General features: G+C 35.3%; 1 protein-coding gene across 3 annotated transcripts in view; it reads right to left on the reverse strand.

The window, feature by feature from the left end:
- Positions 1-17,734, reverse strand: part of CNTLN (centlein) — a 284,539-nt gene that overhangs the window by 73,653 nt on the left and 193,152 nt on the right. For all 3 annotated transcript variants that reach the window (XM_090274078.1, XM_090274077.1, XM_090274079.1), the window contains 4 exons: positions 15,868-16,406; positions 9,854-10,031; positions 5,792-5,885; positions 5,470-5,693 (listed from right to left, as the gene is read on the reverse strand). In XM_090274078.1, the coding sequence (XP_090130204.1) occupies positions 5,470-5,693; positions 5,792-5,885; positions 9,854-10,031; positions 15,868-16,406 (1,035 nt within the window). The remainder of the gene's footprint in view (positions 1-5,469; positions 5,694-5,791; positions 5,886-9,853; positions 10,032-15,867; positions 16,407-17,734) is intronic.

The following is a 17,734-nucleotide window of genomic DNA, read 5'->3' on the forward strand; positions in this document are numbered from 1 at the left end:
GAGCCTTATGATAAGACAGAGGTGAAAGCTTAGGTTTCCTCATGTATTTCCTGAACATGCACACAGCTCTATGAATGCATGCATCCTCCAGATTCCGAGGAATGTGTTAGCCCTTCCAAACGTTTATGAACACCTCATTCCCCAGCTTTTTCTTCTAAGCTATTTAGTTAATATATCAATTGACCTAAACTAGAATCCATTACCCCAGACAGACTGAAGTTAAAACATTTGCCTGTAATTGTTTTTAATAATACCATCTCCTCCCCACCACTCCCTTCTCTCCCCCATGAAGAAGGCAGTTCACAGTGAAAGATATCAGAATCATCTTTAAATGCAGTCTTCCAGGGAACCCTCAGACAGGGAAAATGATGACAGTTATTTGGAAATGGGGATTGAAGGTGCTCCAGCTCCATTCTGCTTCTTCTGGAACCTTCCAGGCTGTATGGGAATATAGATAATAATATATCCCAGGCTACTGCTGACCTGGGAGAGTAGGGATGTAACTAAAGGCAATTAAAGTACCACAAGTTCCCTTAGATTCAGTTATCATTATTATTATTTTTTTTTAATAAACACTCCCTAGACTGTTGCAAGTGTTTGGTTAATTTACAGAGCATCAGAAAGGAATATAAGTGTTCCTCAACATGCACACAGTCTCAATAAAATGCTTTCTAGTTTTCGTGTAAAATACTTTTATTTGATTTTCAATCACTTAAATAAGTAATTAGATACTTGTAACTTTGAGTCATCAATGAATTGCCTTAAGAATATTACATTAACCCTTAGAAGATTAGATTATGTACCCAGTGTTATGAAAATGTTGATTTCCTGACTATTTTTGGCTGTTTTTATTTTTATGAAGGAGTAAATTTTCAGTCTTTACATTAATAGTGATACATTCTACAACATGGAAAACTTTGAAAACACTATGCTAAGTGAAAGAAGCCAGATACAGAGCCCACATATTGTATGCTTCCATCTATATGAAATGTCTAGAATAGGCAAAACCACATAGATGAATGGTTGCTTAGGAATGGGAGAGAGGGAGAATGGAAGGATGATAGCTAAAGGGTACAGGATCTATTTTTGAGGTTATAAAATGTTCTAAAATTGATTTTGGTAATAGTTGGTACAACTTTTTCAATATTGTAATAACCACTGAATTAAACGAGAAAATTGTACAGTATGTGAATTGTTCCTCACTAATTACAAAAATAAGAGTGGGTGATTTCAATACTTCATTCTCAATAATTGAAAGGCTTAGATAGAAAATCAGCAAGGATATGGATGAGTTGAACATCATTATTAACTTACTGAACCATATATGAAGTCTGTCTGGAAGAAGTCCAGCCATTGTTAATGTAACAAGAACAATTTCTGCAACATCCCTGTAACCTGGAAGCCAAGGAGAGTGGACTGGAATGCGCATGTGTGAACAATGGCGACTCTACTGTACTAGTCACTGGGGGCGGTAGACAGTGTTGAGTGAGCATGTGTACTGTGTGGATGTTGCATTCAAACTGACTGAGTAGAACAACAAATCTGCATCAAATTTTAAGTTAAGCTTGAACATTCCTCCAAGGAAACTATTCAGACGATTCAGAAGGCCACAGCTATGAGCAATTGGTGATTAGCAGCTTCATCATGACAATGTGCCCACCCATGCATTACATTTCTATGCAGTATTTTTGTGAAACAACAAATCATCCAGGTGACTCAGCCTCCCTACAGCCCATATTTGGAGCCCTAAGACTCCTGGCTAAAATCACCTTTGAAAGGAAAGAGATTTCAGACCATTCATGAGATTCAGGAAAATATGATGGGACAGCTGATGGCAACTGGGAGAACTGTGTGAACACCCAAGGTACTTACTTTGAAGGGCACTGAGGTGTCATTGTCCTATATACAATGTTTCTTGTATCTTGTAACTTCTTCAATAAGTATCTCTATTTTTCATATTACATGGCTGGATACCTTCTGGACAGTCCTCATATATATAGAACAGGGATTAGGTTTGGGTATAAGGCTACCTTGGAATAAAGTCAAAACACTTTTTATAATGTAACAAGTATAACATTACATTCTTTATGATTTAAACTATTCTGAGTATTGCTTGACTCAAATCACTAGATATTAGAAATACAGGAATTAAGTATTGGGTTGGCCAAAAAATTAATTTTTTTTCTGTAAGATGGCTCTAGTAGCACTCAGCTGTCTTTAACTTCATTTGAAACAATTTTGTTAGACTGTATTGTGACAGCTATCATATCAGTGTGCATTAAAAAAAATCAAAATTGGTGAATTTTTGTGTAGCCATTTTATTATTGAAGATGGAAGAAAATACACAACATTTCATCATATGTTTTATTATTTCAAGAAAGGTAAAGATACAACTGAAACACATGAAAAATTTTTGTATAGTGTGTGGAGAAGGTTCTGTGACTTATCGAACATGTCAAAAGTGGTTTGTGAAGTTTCATGCTAAAGATTTCTTGCTGGATGATGCACCACAGTTGGGTAGAACAGCTGAAGCTGATAGTGATCAAACTGAGACATTAATTTGAGAACAATCAATGTTATGCCATGCAAGAGATAGATGATATACTCAAAATATCCAAATCAATAAAGTTATTGATGAAAATGAAAAATATGTCTTTTATTTTAAAGAGAAAACAATACAGACATTTTCGCCAACCCAATATCATTAAAAATTTTTGTGAGACTTCCAGATGGAGGCCTAGATAGACATGCCGCATCTCCTTTCTCAACTAAGAAGAAATACAACTACCTCAAAACTAGAGACAACCAGAAGTTCTAGAAAACTGAGCTGCACGGAAGTCCAACAAACACAGATATGAAAAAGAGATACTCATCCAGACAGGTAGGAGGGGCGAAGCCAGGGTGGAGAGGATGTGTTGTGGTGGCGGCAGCAGCAGAGCAGCGGCAGCAGCAGAGCAGTGACAGCAGCAGCAGGCCAGTGAAAAGCACAGCCAAACATTTGAAAAAGTTGAGAGGCATGCCTGGGGAGTGCTCCCAGCACCAGACCAGACAGCATAGCTCACGGTTCCAGTGCTGGGGAAAATAAAGCCCCATTGCCTCTGAATGTGCAAACCAGTGGGGGTTGGGGCAAAGGCAGAAACTGCTGGTCTCTCAGTAGAGTCAGCTTGTTTGTTTAAAGGGTCCTGATAATCCTAAAACGTCTGCAAACCCACCCACTCTGGGAATGACAGCCAAGGCAACAGCTAGAGAGGCACCAGTCCCACACGGAAGTGGGAGAAGTGCCTGGAAAAGGGGTGAGTTCTCAGCAAATGGCACTGTTCCCTCTCGGACCCCTCTCCCACATACAGCGCCACAATGTGGTGAAACAGGTCCCCCTGTACTGACACACACCTAAGGCTCTGCCCCTTACAATGTAACAGGAGTGACAGCTCTAGCTGGGACGTGGAGGCAAATAAACACAGGAGCCTGTCAAGATGAGGAGAGAGAGAAGTATGGACCAAAAGAGGGAATGGATCAAAGTTCTAGTGAGAGAACTAAGTGATGAGGAGATAGCCAACCTAACAGATGCAGAGTTCAAAACACTGGTGATAAAGATGCTCACAGATCTGACAGATATGCTTAAGTACAGCAAACGCATAAGGGAAGAAGTGAAGGCTACGTTAAATGAAATGAAGAAAAATCCACACAAAACCAATGGTGAAGGGAAGGACACCGCAGTTGAAATCAATGATTTGGAACATAAGAAAAAAATAAACAGTCAACCAGTATAGAATGAGGAAACAAGAATTGAAAAAAATGAGGAGAGGCTTAGGAACCTCTGGGACATCTTTAAATGTGCCAACATCCGAATCATAGGGATGCCAGAAGGAGAAGAGGAAGAGCAAGAAATTGAAAGCTTATATGGAAAAATAATGAAGAAAAACTTCCCAAATTTGGCAAAGGAAATAGACATACATGTCCAGGAAGCACAGAAAGACCCAAACAAGCTACACCCAAAGAGGACCACACAAAGACATCATAATAAAAATGCCAAAGGTTCAAGATAAAGACAGAATCTTAAAAGCAGCAAGAGAAAAGCAGAGAGTTACCTACAAAGGGGTGCCTATAAGACTATCGTGATAGCTGATTTCTCAAAAGAAACTTTGCAGGCAAGAAGGGACAGGCAAGCAGTATTCAATGGAATGAAAAGCAAGGACCTACAACCAAGATTACTCTATCCAGCAAAGCTAACATTTAGAATGGAAGGGCAGATAAAAGTACTCCCCAGACCAGGTAAAGCTAAAGAAGTTCATCATCACCAAGCCATTATTATATGAAATGTTAAAGGGACTTATTTAAGAAAAAGAAGATCAACACTAGAAACATTAAAATGACAACAAACTCACAACTATCAACAACTGAATCTAAAAAATAAAAACAAAATCCAACTAAGCAAACCAGAATAGGAACAGAATCATAGGTATGGGAATCATTCGGAGGGTTATCAGCTGGGAGGGGGGAGGGGGAGAAATGGGGAAATGGTGCAGGGACTAAGAAGCATAATTGGTTTGTACAAAATAGACAGGGGGAAGTTAAGAATAATATTGAAAGGGTGAAGCCAAAGAACTTATATGCACAACCCATGGACATGAACTAAGGGGGGTGGGACTGCTGCAGGGAAGTGGGGTACTGGGTGGAGTGGAGCAAAGGGGAATGAAATTGGGGCAACTGTAACATAATCAATAAAATTACTTTAAAAAGTTTTATGATCATGATTTAAAATTTTCTAAAAATGTTTGAAAGAATTCTGTGTAAAACAACAAATTTCAAAAGTCATTCTTTATACAAAAAATGCCTTTAGGAATGGAGACTTAAGAAACAAACGTTTCTTTTTCTTTTGCTCTAAGATTTAATTATGATAACAAGCAGTAAGGTATAATATGTCCAAAAATTGTTACAGAAAACTCAATTCACCTGAATAAAAGAAGCACAAATAAGTTATAGGGACACATTAATATAGATATTTATATTTAAAATCTTCACATTTTAAACTAGTGATTGCAAATAGAAACTGAGGCAATTACCAGTCAATAATGTGATTTACGAGTATAATGATAAATTCAAAGTTTTGGACATGGGCAAATCAGTACGGTATATGCATTTATGGACCCTATCTTTAAAATAAGGTACAATGCAACAAATAAATAAAATTGTTAAGATGAGAAAAACTAAGTGAAACAGGAATGCTAGTTAAGTATTTGTCTTTGGTTCGGAGTTCTCTTCCTCATAAAGTTTGTTCCTTAACATGACCATAGTTTTAAATATCCATGTATTAGAGGACTTATATTAGTTAGCAGGGCCTGGAAATTTTTTCAAACTCATCGACATGTCTAACACAAATATGAACAACAACAACAAAACCACATGTAAAACAAAATATATACTTCTATAATATAGTCTATTATATTTTATTTTTAAAGTTCCCTTTACCTTTATTGTCTGTCTGCTTGTCTGAAATCGTTGATCAGATACTTGTTGCTGATGAAGAAGCTTTTCATTGACTTCTTTACATTCTTTAACAGATAATTCTGCTGCTTTTTTGGCATTCTGAAGTACACTGTTTTGTTGTTGCAAGGATATAATCCTTTCTCGTAATAAAGTAATACTGCTACTTGATTTCTGGGCAGTTATATTTTTCCATTTTTCTCTGTTAACTGAGAAAATGTAACTTATATTAAAATAATGTTGTTCATAATATTTTTAAAATCACATTAAATTACAAATACACTGTTAATTACATATGCATTCTTACCTCTGGTAGGAACTGCTGTATGTGAACTCTTTTGAGTATTATCATTCTTTTTTTGAAAAGTTGGCTTTTTGGTATTCTTGTAATGAAAATAATCCTAAATTTAAAGGTTTCATAAAAATTAGATTGTTACTCAATAACAACATCAAGTGAACCAACATGACAAATAATATTTCTTCACTTAAAAATATATTTATTCAGTTAAAAATGCCTACACAATAAAATTCTGTAATTGATAGCATGAACTCATAAACGAGCATAATGTGTACACTAAAGTTGACCTAGAAGTCAAAAGATACAAATACAAAATTAACATCAAAAGTAGAAGTAATCTAGCCTAGGGACTATTTAGAAACCTAAGGGTCAATAGAATGAAAGCAAGAAAAATAAAGTATTTAATAACTTATTCTCTGGGAATCTAGGTCCTTTTCTCAAATACTGTTCTCTGTTGCATGTAGACTGATGAATCCCTTCTGACAAAGAAAGCTAAAATGATGTTGATGATAATAAAGTAAGTTTCCTTGAAGCTGCATATTTTCCTAATGGCATTCCAATACACTAAGGCTAAATAAAATAAATCTATTGAATTTTGTTCCAAAACATTTCACCAATTAAAAAAAGCTTTCCTAAAGCAATATTTTAAATAGCAATATGTTTCAAAATATTATAAATCCTAATAATAAAATATGTGGTCTTGTTTATGACTTTATTGGCTGGTAAACACGAACAATATCAATCTAGAAAATTATTTCTTTAAAAAATTTTTTTCAAAGATCCTAATTCAGTAACAAATAAATAATTATAGTAAAAATGAAAATAAAAAATAAATTTGACCCAATGTTACTTTGACAATGAGTCCTATATTTTCTGTTGATGGATACATAAATTATATTATATATAAGGCATGGCTCTGAAGTAATAAAATTGATTTGTTAACACAAACACCAGAAACCCCTATCAAAGATAATATTTTCCTTTGAAGTAATTACTTTCCTTTAAACTGTTTCAGTTTTCAGAATATTTTTGAAATGTCTCATTAGAACATTTCTTCAGAACCAGTACATAAGATATTTTTTTAAAGTTTCATTGCCTTATTAAGATTCAATTAACACTTACATGCTATTACTGAGCACTGTAAAAAAAATCCAAAACATAATTACCTAAATTAAATATTAGTCACCAGACTGGGTATCAAATTAACTAGACCTAAAATTAAAAAAGCATTAGACTTCCTTTTCCAGTGTTACTGATTAGAATTTCAGAAAAATTCTCATACTTTGAAACAAGCACTGTTAAAGTGTCTTTGTAACAAGGGAAATTCTGAATCCAAAAATGAGGTGAAAGCAGGAATCAAGAGAAAAGTGACCAACAAAGTGGCCAGTAAAATACAGAACAATTGATAGTCCCTTGTGACCTTAAAATTATACTTAAATAGCAATACAGAATACCAGATGACAGGAAAGAAAGCCTAGGCCCCATCTCAAGATGAGAGATTTGAGGTCACAAAGCTAGGACACTGTATGTATCAACAGTCTGTACCTTTTTTATTGCTGAGTAGTATTCCATGGTGTGGATATATCATGGTTTGTTTAATTAACCATTCACCTAATAAAGAAAATGTTGGTTGTTGCCAGTTTTTGGCTATTATAAATAAAGCTGTTATGATCATTCATATACAGGTTTTTTTGATAAACATGAATTTTCATTTTTGTGGGATGAGTGTCCGTGAGTGAGATAGCTGGCCTGTATGGTAAGTGTGATTTTTTAAAAGAAACTGCCAACTATTTCCCAGAGTGCTGTACCACTTTATATTCATACCAGAAATGTATGAGAAGTCCAGTTTCACTACATCCTTGCCAGCATTTGAATTGTCACTATTTATTTTTTATTTTAACTGTTTTGATAGATGTGTATCTCATCAGTGTCTTAATCTGCATTTCCCTAATTATTAATGATGTTGAATCTTTATATACACACACATGTGTGTGCTTATTTGTTATCCATTTATCCTTTTTTTGGAGAAATGTCTGTTCATGTTGTTTGCCCATTTTCTAATTAGATTGTTTTATTTTCTACTGTTCAAAACATTAGAATTAAGATGTTCTGTTCCTCAAAAGACTACATTAAGAGCCTTGAATAGGCAAAATATGGAGTAGGGCAAGGTATCTACAATGCATATAAGAAGCCAAAGGCAGATATAGCATATATAAAAACTTGTAAAAGTAAATAAGAAAAACACAGACAATTTATTTTAAAAATGGGCAGAGACTTTAAGAGGCAATTTACCAAAGAATTCTATATGGTCAATAATCATGAGAAAGTACTCAACATTTTATTAGTGATCAAAAAAATGTAAATTAAACCCAGAATAATATACCTCAACATACATACAAAAGGGGCTGAGATGAGAAATACTAACAACCAAGTGTGACACGGAGCAGTAAAAATTTTCATAGTGTGCTCGTAGGTACAACAAACTGTTACAACACGTGGAAAATACCATTATCGATTAAAATCTTAGAAAAACTTAATCTCTGCTGCAGTAATTCCATCCCTAGCATTTCATTACAGAAATGCCCAGACTTGTGCAATAGAAGACATGTATAAGAATACTCATTGCAACATTATTTGTAGGAAATCCGAACTGAAGAAACCCAAAATTCAGCAGAATATATAAATCGAGGTATATAGTCAGACAATAAAGTACAATATACAACAATAAAAGTGAATGAACTCCACATAATATTGAACAAAATAAGCCAGACACAAAAGAAGATATACTGTATAGAATCTATAAAATTCAAAAACAGGTAAAATTAACCATAATTATTTTAAGAGAAACAAAATGATGAAATAAAGGTTAGTGATTAAAGTTAAAATAACGGTTATCTTTGGGGTTAACAAGAAGTTCTATTTTCAAAACACAATTGCTACAATTTGGTTAATATTTCTTTTTTCTGACTGCAAACAAGATTTATTCAAAGTAGTTTATACTGCATTCTCTTATTATATAAATGGAATTAAGCATAACTTTTATTTACAAACTCATTGTGCTGCACGCAAGTGACTGCAGCTAAAAAAAAATTCCCAACTAAGCGTTCTGTGGCAAAATAGGAACTTTCACAAAATCATCTATTTACCAATCAATCAATGAATCAGCAGACACTTAGCACATAATTTTTTATCTGAACTTTCGTCGTCGTCGTCGGCAGCCGTCCGTCTCGAGAGACGATGGTGTAGCTTCTTAAGAGTCTATCTGCACCGCCGAGAATGGTTGTGCAGTCCGACTCAGGAGTGACATGGTATCTGTCTCCTCCCGTGTTGAATCGACATCTTGCGATGACGCTGAAGCTACAGAGCCTGGGCAGGGTAATATGGAGGGTCTGCTGAACTTTATTCTGGTGGTAACTAAAACAGATGTTTATAATCCTTAAATTTTTCCTTCCAAAGTCCCTGCCAGACCTCAAAAAATAAACATTTTTGAATTTGATTTTAAAATTACACTATAAGGTTAATTAAAATGACTTCTTCCAACAAAATTATCTTTCCTCTGTTTTTCACTGATTTATGCTGAACAGATAAACCTTCTGGTGACAATGATATATCCACAGTAAGAATTATTGAATGAGTTGTTTAGAAACATTAATTTTTTTAAGATTTGAAACATATTGGGAAGTTAGGTAAATACTAGAAATTTATAGATTTAGTTAAACTAAATAACTTCATCATCACAAAGGCTAATAAAAAAACAGAATTTTCCACATATTTCATATACCAAAAAACAAAAAATGAGTTTATTACCACCTTTAATTTTTTTGGCTGACATATAAATATCTTAAAATTTATATTTAAAAGAATACTTTATATTTCAATTTTATTATACAAAAAATAGTAACAAATTGGAGTAAAAAAAAATTAAGTGTGTATTTGCACTGCATTTATCAAAGAAAGGTTCATTTTTTAAGGATTCAAATTAAATCACTGGCAACAAAATTTGATTTAAGTTATAAAGTATAAGATACAATTAAAAACATAGCTTATAATTAAGCAAAATGTGTCATATACCTTTGGGGTTTTGCCATCTGTATTTGAATATGTTTGTATGATTCTTTTTCCTTGCACTTGGCTGTCTTGTGTTTGATCACCTTCTTTCTGGTCTCTTCCATCTTCTCTAGGACTTATTTTCTGGGATGTTTCTATGATAACTGTTCCCAAATTTTGAGAGGTCTGTGTTTCAGAATCACTGCATTTGGAGGAAAATTGGGGGCATAAAACCCAAGAATAAGAATTGTTAAATGTACTTCTTTTAAATTCTAGACCAAATAATATTATAGCACATACTGCATATAAAGCTGTAAGTTTAATTTGAGTACTTACTGGCTGTCAGTGGTAAGAAAGAAAACTAATCTAAATATATTTTACAAAATTATAAAACCTTACCAAGAAATTAGATTAGTATCAAATGCATACTAGCATCACTTCTACAGTATTTTAACTAAGTGTTAACTCAGGAAACACAAGTTTTAACTTCTAGGGTTGGAGGACTCACCACTTTCTGAGCCAAAGCAGAAAGCTTTAACATTTATAACAAAGTCTTCCCTTACTCTAGGATAAAATTTGAATCCCTGCAGCGTTCACCCATTTATCCCAGTTTCATCTCTTAGGGCCATTCATCATTCAATAAAGTAGTTGTTAAGCATCAACCATGTGCCAGGCACTTTGCTGGGCATTAGATAAAGTAGTAAGCAGATAAAGCAGATAAAAATCCCTGTTGTCATATAGCTTTGATCCTAGTGGAATAATGGGGACAGGTAACAAATCAGAAATAAAACATATAGTATATTAATAGTATATGTTAAGGAGAAAACAAAGCAAGGAAGGAAGGCCACAAATGCTGAGGTTGAGCAGAACATGGAAGTAAACTCAATCCCTTTTCCACACAGATGATCTTTTAATGACTAAAACAGTTATACAATGCTTGATTCATCTCTAAGAAAAACGTGCCTAGCTTTTTCAAATATTTCTAATATGCATGTATGCTTTTGAGATGCTCTCTCACCCTGGTCACACTTGAATGTGCTCCAGCTTATTTTGAGGGAGCATTATGTCCAGAATTCAGTTTCATATTTCAAGTGTACTATGAGAAGTACTTAGTAGAACTCCTGCTATATGCAGACTAAAATTGTGTAAATTTCTCTGGCATGTATATTGTACTGTAGACTCATATAGGATTTAACAAAGCCTCAGAAAATATTTTTATGTACACGGTTGCCAAGTCCCATCTTTTTTCCCATTGTATAGTTGAGCAAATGATATTTTATAGCCAAGTAAAGTACCCCATAATCTTATGTATAACTGTATCTTCCCAGTCTATTGAGATCTTTGGGGATTTTGATTCTGTTTTGTAAAATAGTTTCCACTTCTTTCAACGTCATGTTATGCACAAATCAGATAAACACGCTTTGCTGAAATTGTTTTTCTTATTTAAGGTATTAACAACTACTGATTACCACCCATTACTGAATGGACATTGATAAAGGTAATTTTTATGTTGGGACTCATAAAATGCAGGCTGCCCCAATGGCCCAGCCCATGTCAGAAATTCAAATCTAAGTCAGCCACATTTATGGGAATTGCCTCTAAGGGGAAGGAGAGTTTTCCACCCCCAGTTATGCCTTTTGGAATATTAATTATTTTAAGCTGGTTATTTTCAAAAACAAAAGACTCAGAAAAAAACCTCTGACCTTCTCTCTTATAGCCTGAAAGAAATTACATAGATAACTTCCTCCAGTAAGGGAGGTATAATCATAGGTAACTACAGTTTAATATGAACTATTACATGATACACAGGGGGACCCACTAAGGCCCCTTTGATCAAAGTTCTCTCTGTGTCCTATTGTTAACGATGGCCCAGCAAACATTTATTTACCAAACATTTGCTCTTCTCTCTCATGTGAACTGCCTTTCGTCTTTTTGAAGTCCCAAACTACAAACCCCATATTTGTATGGAACCCCAGTATTCACATATGTAATAGATTTAGTCATTTCCTCCTGTTTATCTGTCTCATGTTAATTTAATTAGTCCAGCCAGAAGAACCTAGAATGGCAGAAGGAAAATGAATTTTTCCATCCCACACTCACTGTCAAGGAAACCTAACCTACTCCAATCGCAGTTCTCCAATTCAGCTTTAGCTTGCTGACCTCCTACCCTAGCAAACAGGACGTGCTAGCCTTATTAGGAAACACTCAACCTCCTAGCCAGTCATGCCCTGTTTCTTCTTTGCCTCGTCTAATGCTCTATAAAACTGTCTCTTGCCAAAATTCCCTCAGGAAGAGTGCTCCACTGCTTGTTAGGTTCTGTAAACCCCTAATCCATGGATTGTTGTCCTCTGAATAAAGGGCTTCAAACTCATTACTAAATAGTATTACATACTTTTATCATTTGACAGCATGCTTTTGTAATACTATGCAACTATAGGAACTAAATATTGATAAGGTAATAATTATATAATATATATTATATAAAGAACAAAGTTATATTATTCTCAGTATCCAAGTAAGTTTTTTATATTTCAGATTATGAAAAACTAAGGGAGAGAGAATGTTCTCAAGTCCTTAGGATCTACTGTGGGATTTCTAATTGTTGAAGAATTCTTTGCAGCTGAATGATTCCTAAGACTGTTGTGTCAGGCAAGAATGTAACACTTAACCCTCACAGTATAAAACTGAGTTTCAACGCTAAATAACTTAAACGACAACCTATGTTTTAAGAGCTAGTTTGTGATACGTCTCCCAAAATGTGTGATCTCCTGCACATGTACAAATGATGAAATTAGAATTGTGTGTATTACTTAACTTTCATATATTTATTCATACATACATGCTCACACATGAGTAAAGAGGACCACTATATTACGAAGAGTGAGGCAGTTTCAACTGGCTCAGATATAATCAGTAACTGAAACTAGAATTTCCTTGAAGACATAATAAGTGCTCAGTGGGTTCTAAGCTAACTAGTATTTTATTTCTAATTGCTTTTAAGAACAGGGATAAAAAACCTTAGCTAAGTTAACAAAAAATGGAAATGCAGACTTGGTCCTTCTTCCTCACCTTCATAAATTTGTTTGTGAATTTTTTACCTGCCTAATGACAAGGGTCTTGACCCGATGATTGAACAATGGAATACTACGCAGCAGTAAGAAAGAAGGAACTCCTACCATTTGCGACAACATGGATGGAACTGGAGAACAATATGCTAAGTGGAATAAGCCGGTTGGTGAAAGACAAATACCATATGATCTCACCTATAAGAGGAATCTAATGAATAAAATAAACTAAGGAACAAAATAGAACTACAGGCATGGTAACAGAGAACAGGCTGAAAGTGACCAGAAGGGAGTGGGGAGGGGATAATGGAGGAAAGAAGGGGAAGGAACTAGTCAAAGAACATGTATGAATGACTCACAGATATGGACAACAGTGTGAGAATTGACTGTGGGAGTGGGGGATGAAGCAGGTGGAGGAGGGCAAAGGGGGAAAAATTGGGGCAACTGTAATAAAATAAAAATTAAAAACAATTTAATTAATTTAAAAAATACAGTAGTTCCCAAACTTGCCTGCACACTAGAATCAGCTGGAGAGCTTCAAAAAATACTGAAACTTGTATCCCACTTCAGAAGTTAAGACTGAATTGCACCGGGGTGTGGCCTGAGCTAGTAACAGCAAACCCCAAAAGTCTTCACAGCCCGTGGCTTGGGGAATGGGGGAAAGGGACAGCTTTCAAGGTACTTTGCATATCTATGGTAGGTAGCTAGTTTCCAAGCCAAGGAGCTGGGAGGTGCTTTGGCCACTGAGTGGTGTTGGAGAGCCCATGGGGCCTGTGTGAGATTTCCTGTAGGTGGTCACAATTGGTCACCCTGCCCACTGTGTAACAGGCCACAGTCTGGGATTTAACAATAAGGCAGCAACCACTTGCAGAGGGAGAGCCACGCGGTTTGAAAGAAGGTAGGGGAGAACCATTCGGTCTAAAAGAAGGAAAGCAGAGGGCTATGTGGCCTAGGCTAGTAAGAAAGCAGGCATGCTGCTGCTTTGATCATGTCTGCTCCAGCTGACTCTGAAGCTTCCAAGGACTCTTAAAACTTGTGCCTTTCCTGGACTTCACCACAATCCAGTGCAACATGACACGTGCTTTCCTGGACTATTATACAGAGGCAAATGACATTGTACCCCAGATCCTGAAGAAAAGAGCTGACAGATAAAGAATGGGGAATTTCTGGGCATGGTTTTAGCTTATAGCCTTTTGGGGAGCAAGGGGAGTGCTGGGTCCCATGAAAGAACAGGGCTCTGAGCAGGAGTGCTCCCAGCAATCCCCCCACACTAACCCAGGTTGGAATGTTGTAAATAAAGACCTGTTTTCTTCAACACTAATTGTTGGGTTTTACACCAAGGCGCCACGTGAAAGAACCCCATTTTGCTCAGTAACAGGCTTTGACCTTGTATAAGATCCCCAGGTGATTCTAATAGGCACACAAGTCTGAGAACCACATTTTAAGTTAAGTTTCAGTGCTATGTCTATGCTTAAGAAAACAATCCAGAGACATCCAGAGGGGAGCAAAGTTTTGTCACTCCAAAATGTGCCTTTTGTGACATTGATTTTAAGCTGGTTATTAAAAAAGACTCAGAAAGAACCTGTGACCCTCCCCTTTTATGACTAAAGGAATTCGGATTGAAAAGCCTGCTTCAGGAAGGGAGCCCTAGCATATTCACTTTAGCATATATGAATTAGCACATATGTGATGCACAGGAAGAAATCTAGCAAAGTCTGTTTCCTTCCATGTCCCACTATTTCTGGATGGTTCAACAAGAACTTGTTGACCATATGTTTGCTTTCTCCTACCTGTTAATGACTTACTTCCTTTGGAATCCCAGACCCCTGCCCCACTTCTCCTTTGTCCAGAATAGCATGTAAGCCTCAACATCTCAATGGATTTGAGGTCTCATATCTTCTGATATGCCTCGCATGCACATCACAGTAATAAGTCTTGGACATTTTCTCCTGTTAGTCTGTCTCTATTAATTGGATGATTCAACAAGATGAAAGAATTTAGAAAGTAAGAGAAAAGTTGTATTTTTGTGGTTCCCCCACAATTCTAAATCTAAAACAGACCACTATTTGGGACTTAAAAAAAAAACTTAGGAAAATAAAAGGAAATATATGCCATGATAAAACAAGACAGAATTATGGAAGACTTTTCAATATGTCTGTTAGCAATTCTGGCCACATTAAACTTCCCTTCTATTTTAGTCTAAAAGAGGTGTTCTATTATCCATTTGCTTTTGTGGTTACTGATGTGCTTCAAGTGCATATATGAATGTATAGCAAGGGATAAGAGCAAGAAGTATTATAGATTTTTATTATTCTCCTATTGCTACTCACTAGGGGTTATTTACTTAAGACTAGGAATCTGCAGAGCTGTAACTTTAAAGAACTAAAATTTAACCACCATTCAATTAAAGTTAGTACAATGACTTTGCATAATACATACATGAAATAATTAGTGAAGATGGTTCTTAATTTAAAGGATGTTAAACAGCTTGTAGACATCTGGTAACAAGCTGAAATGGGTCATTCAAAATTTATCTAACTAAATTAAGGGGGAAAAATGTTTCTCCTCCCAGGTTGGCATGTCACAAGATAACTAAACCGACTTAGCAGGCTTGCCTGGGAATCCTTAGCTGTCAGTGGTGAATATGCAAAGGGCCAGCAAATTAAATCAACCTGCCAAACTGTCAATTTCAAGCCTCATGACTGCATGAAAATAGCATCACTGGAAGAAATCAAGCATTGCCTTCTTTTGGGTTTCCTGGCACCTATTCAAATACTCATGCAGTTGTAGCTAATTCTGCATGCAAATTTCAGTCAATAAGCTCAGAACAAGACCTCCCAAGATACTTCAAAGGATCTGACAGTATTTTTTCTGAATACCAAATCGACAGTAGTTAAAATTCAGTCTCCATTTGCTTGTGCTTTACATATGCACAGTGTCCCCACCACAGAGCCAAGTTAATGAGAGCCTTACCTGCTTTCACTCACATCCTCCCAGTCCTTGTCCTTGCTGAGGTTCTCAAACACATTACTCATAACCTTGATGGAGTGATTGAGAACAGTGTGGTAACGACCCACAGAGCACTTTTTCTTGGCGGCTTTAAATTTAACCTTGGTAGTGGTTGTTTTACAATCATATTGTCCAGATCTCACTTTTGTAATGGCCATCTCAGATTTATCTTTGTCTACTGAATGCTGCAATTTCTCCATTGAATTCATCACCTCTTCATTTTCATTTTTCAATCCATTAGCTTCTGCCACTTGTCTCTTTAGGGAAGTGACTTCTCTCTCCAGCTCACTGATTTTTTCTTGAAGATCAGCTTTGTCTTTTTCTACATCTTTACTCTCCTTTTGTAGCTGTTCTAGCTCTTTTTCTCTGGTCTCTGCATTTTCTTCCTGCTCTTTTAAGAGGGATTTCAGGAAATCATTTTCTTTTGTTAATTTTTTATTCCCTTCTTGTAATTTTCTTGACCTTTTCTCAAAAGATTTTAGCCGATTTTCCAATTCAACAACCTAAACAGAATAATTTCATTTATTCTTTTAAAAGTCCAAAACCATAACCCACTGTACTTTATTATCATTTCTTAAGTAAATAAAATTGCATTAAGCACAGGGACAATATAAACCTAAAGTACTTAATTTCTAAAAAATTATCAGGAAGAATAGATAAATACATTCTGAAATGTAATAATACATTTGTGGAATAAAAGATAGATGGTAAAAGAAGTTAAATTCCTTTACAAATTGACACAGAAGTCAATATGCTAATAAACTTAGCAGAGTTTTCTGAGATCCTAAATGTTTTGGTTGTATAGTCTACTCATTGTGAATAAAATTTTTTAAAGAGAAAATCAATTTATACAAAATAGGTACACAGAGAAACTTTATTAATAAAACATACTTTTTCAATATTTAATAATCATATGAAAAACTGATGGCCTAAATATGAAACAATTTATGAAGGATGCTTATTTCTAAATTAGAAAAATGTACTTTTAGTAGTAGTCATAGGGTCCTTAGTTTAAACGATAAAGGAATATTTTACCAAAAGAAAAAAGAAGTCTAACAAGTTTAAATTATAATTATTTCCAGGTTGCATATGAATTAAAATTTTCATTTATTTCAATAAACAATATTTGTTGAAGGACAAATGATAACATCCTGACCTTAAAAGGTTTCAAAAAATATTTGGAAAAATACTGCATATATAAATCCAATAAAGGATAAGATCTAAGTGACATAGTCTGAGGAAAAAAGGAAGAGCAATTAATTCTAAGCCATGAGTTTCACTGAGGAGACTTCATTTAAATCCTGAAAAATAATCACTATTGTTTGGAAAGTAAATTTTACCATTTATAAAAGAATTTCATAACCATGACCTCTTCTGATCATCTCAGAAACATGTGAGATAAGTAGAGCCAACAGTTACCTTCCCAGAAGAGGAAACGAGGCTCTGAAAAATTAAGTAACACATAAAGGTAATCATTTACTGGTTTAAACTGGGATTAAAATTAAGGATTTTGTGCTCTTCCTACTATTACACAAGCCATATAGGGAAGAAGTTACCCAGATATAAAATGCAGGGCAAAAGTAGGTTTACAGTTGTGAATACATGAAACATAGTTTATTTGTGTATTATTATTGCTTAATTATTGTGTTCTTTTCTTTTTTTAAAAAAGTTTTTATTGATTTATAAAGTGAGTGGAAGGAAGAGAGAGAGGAAGAGAAACATCAATGTGGGGTTTCCTCTTGTGCCCCCGTAACAGGGAACCTGGCCCACAACCCAGGCAAGTGCTCTGACTTGGGAATCGAACCGCGACCCTTTGTGCCCCAGGCTGGTG

Source organism: Furipterus horrens, unplaced genomic scaffold, assembly GCF_987537825.1.
Source record: "Furipterus horrens unplaced genomic scaffold, mFurHor1.1.pri manual_scaffold_4, whole genome shotgun sequence".
NCBI classification, from domain to species: Eukaryota; Metazoa; Chordata; class Mammalia; order Chiroptera; family Furipteridae; genus Furipterus; species Furipterus horrens.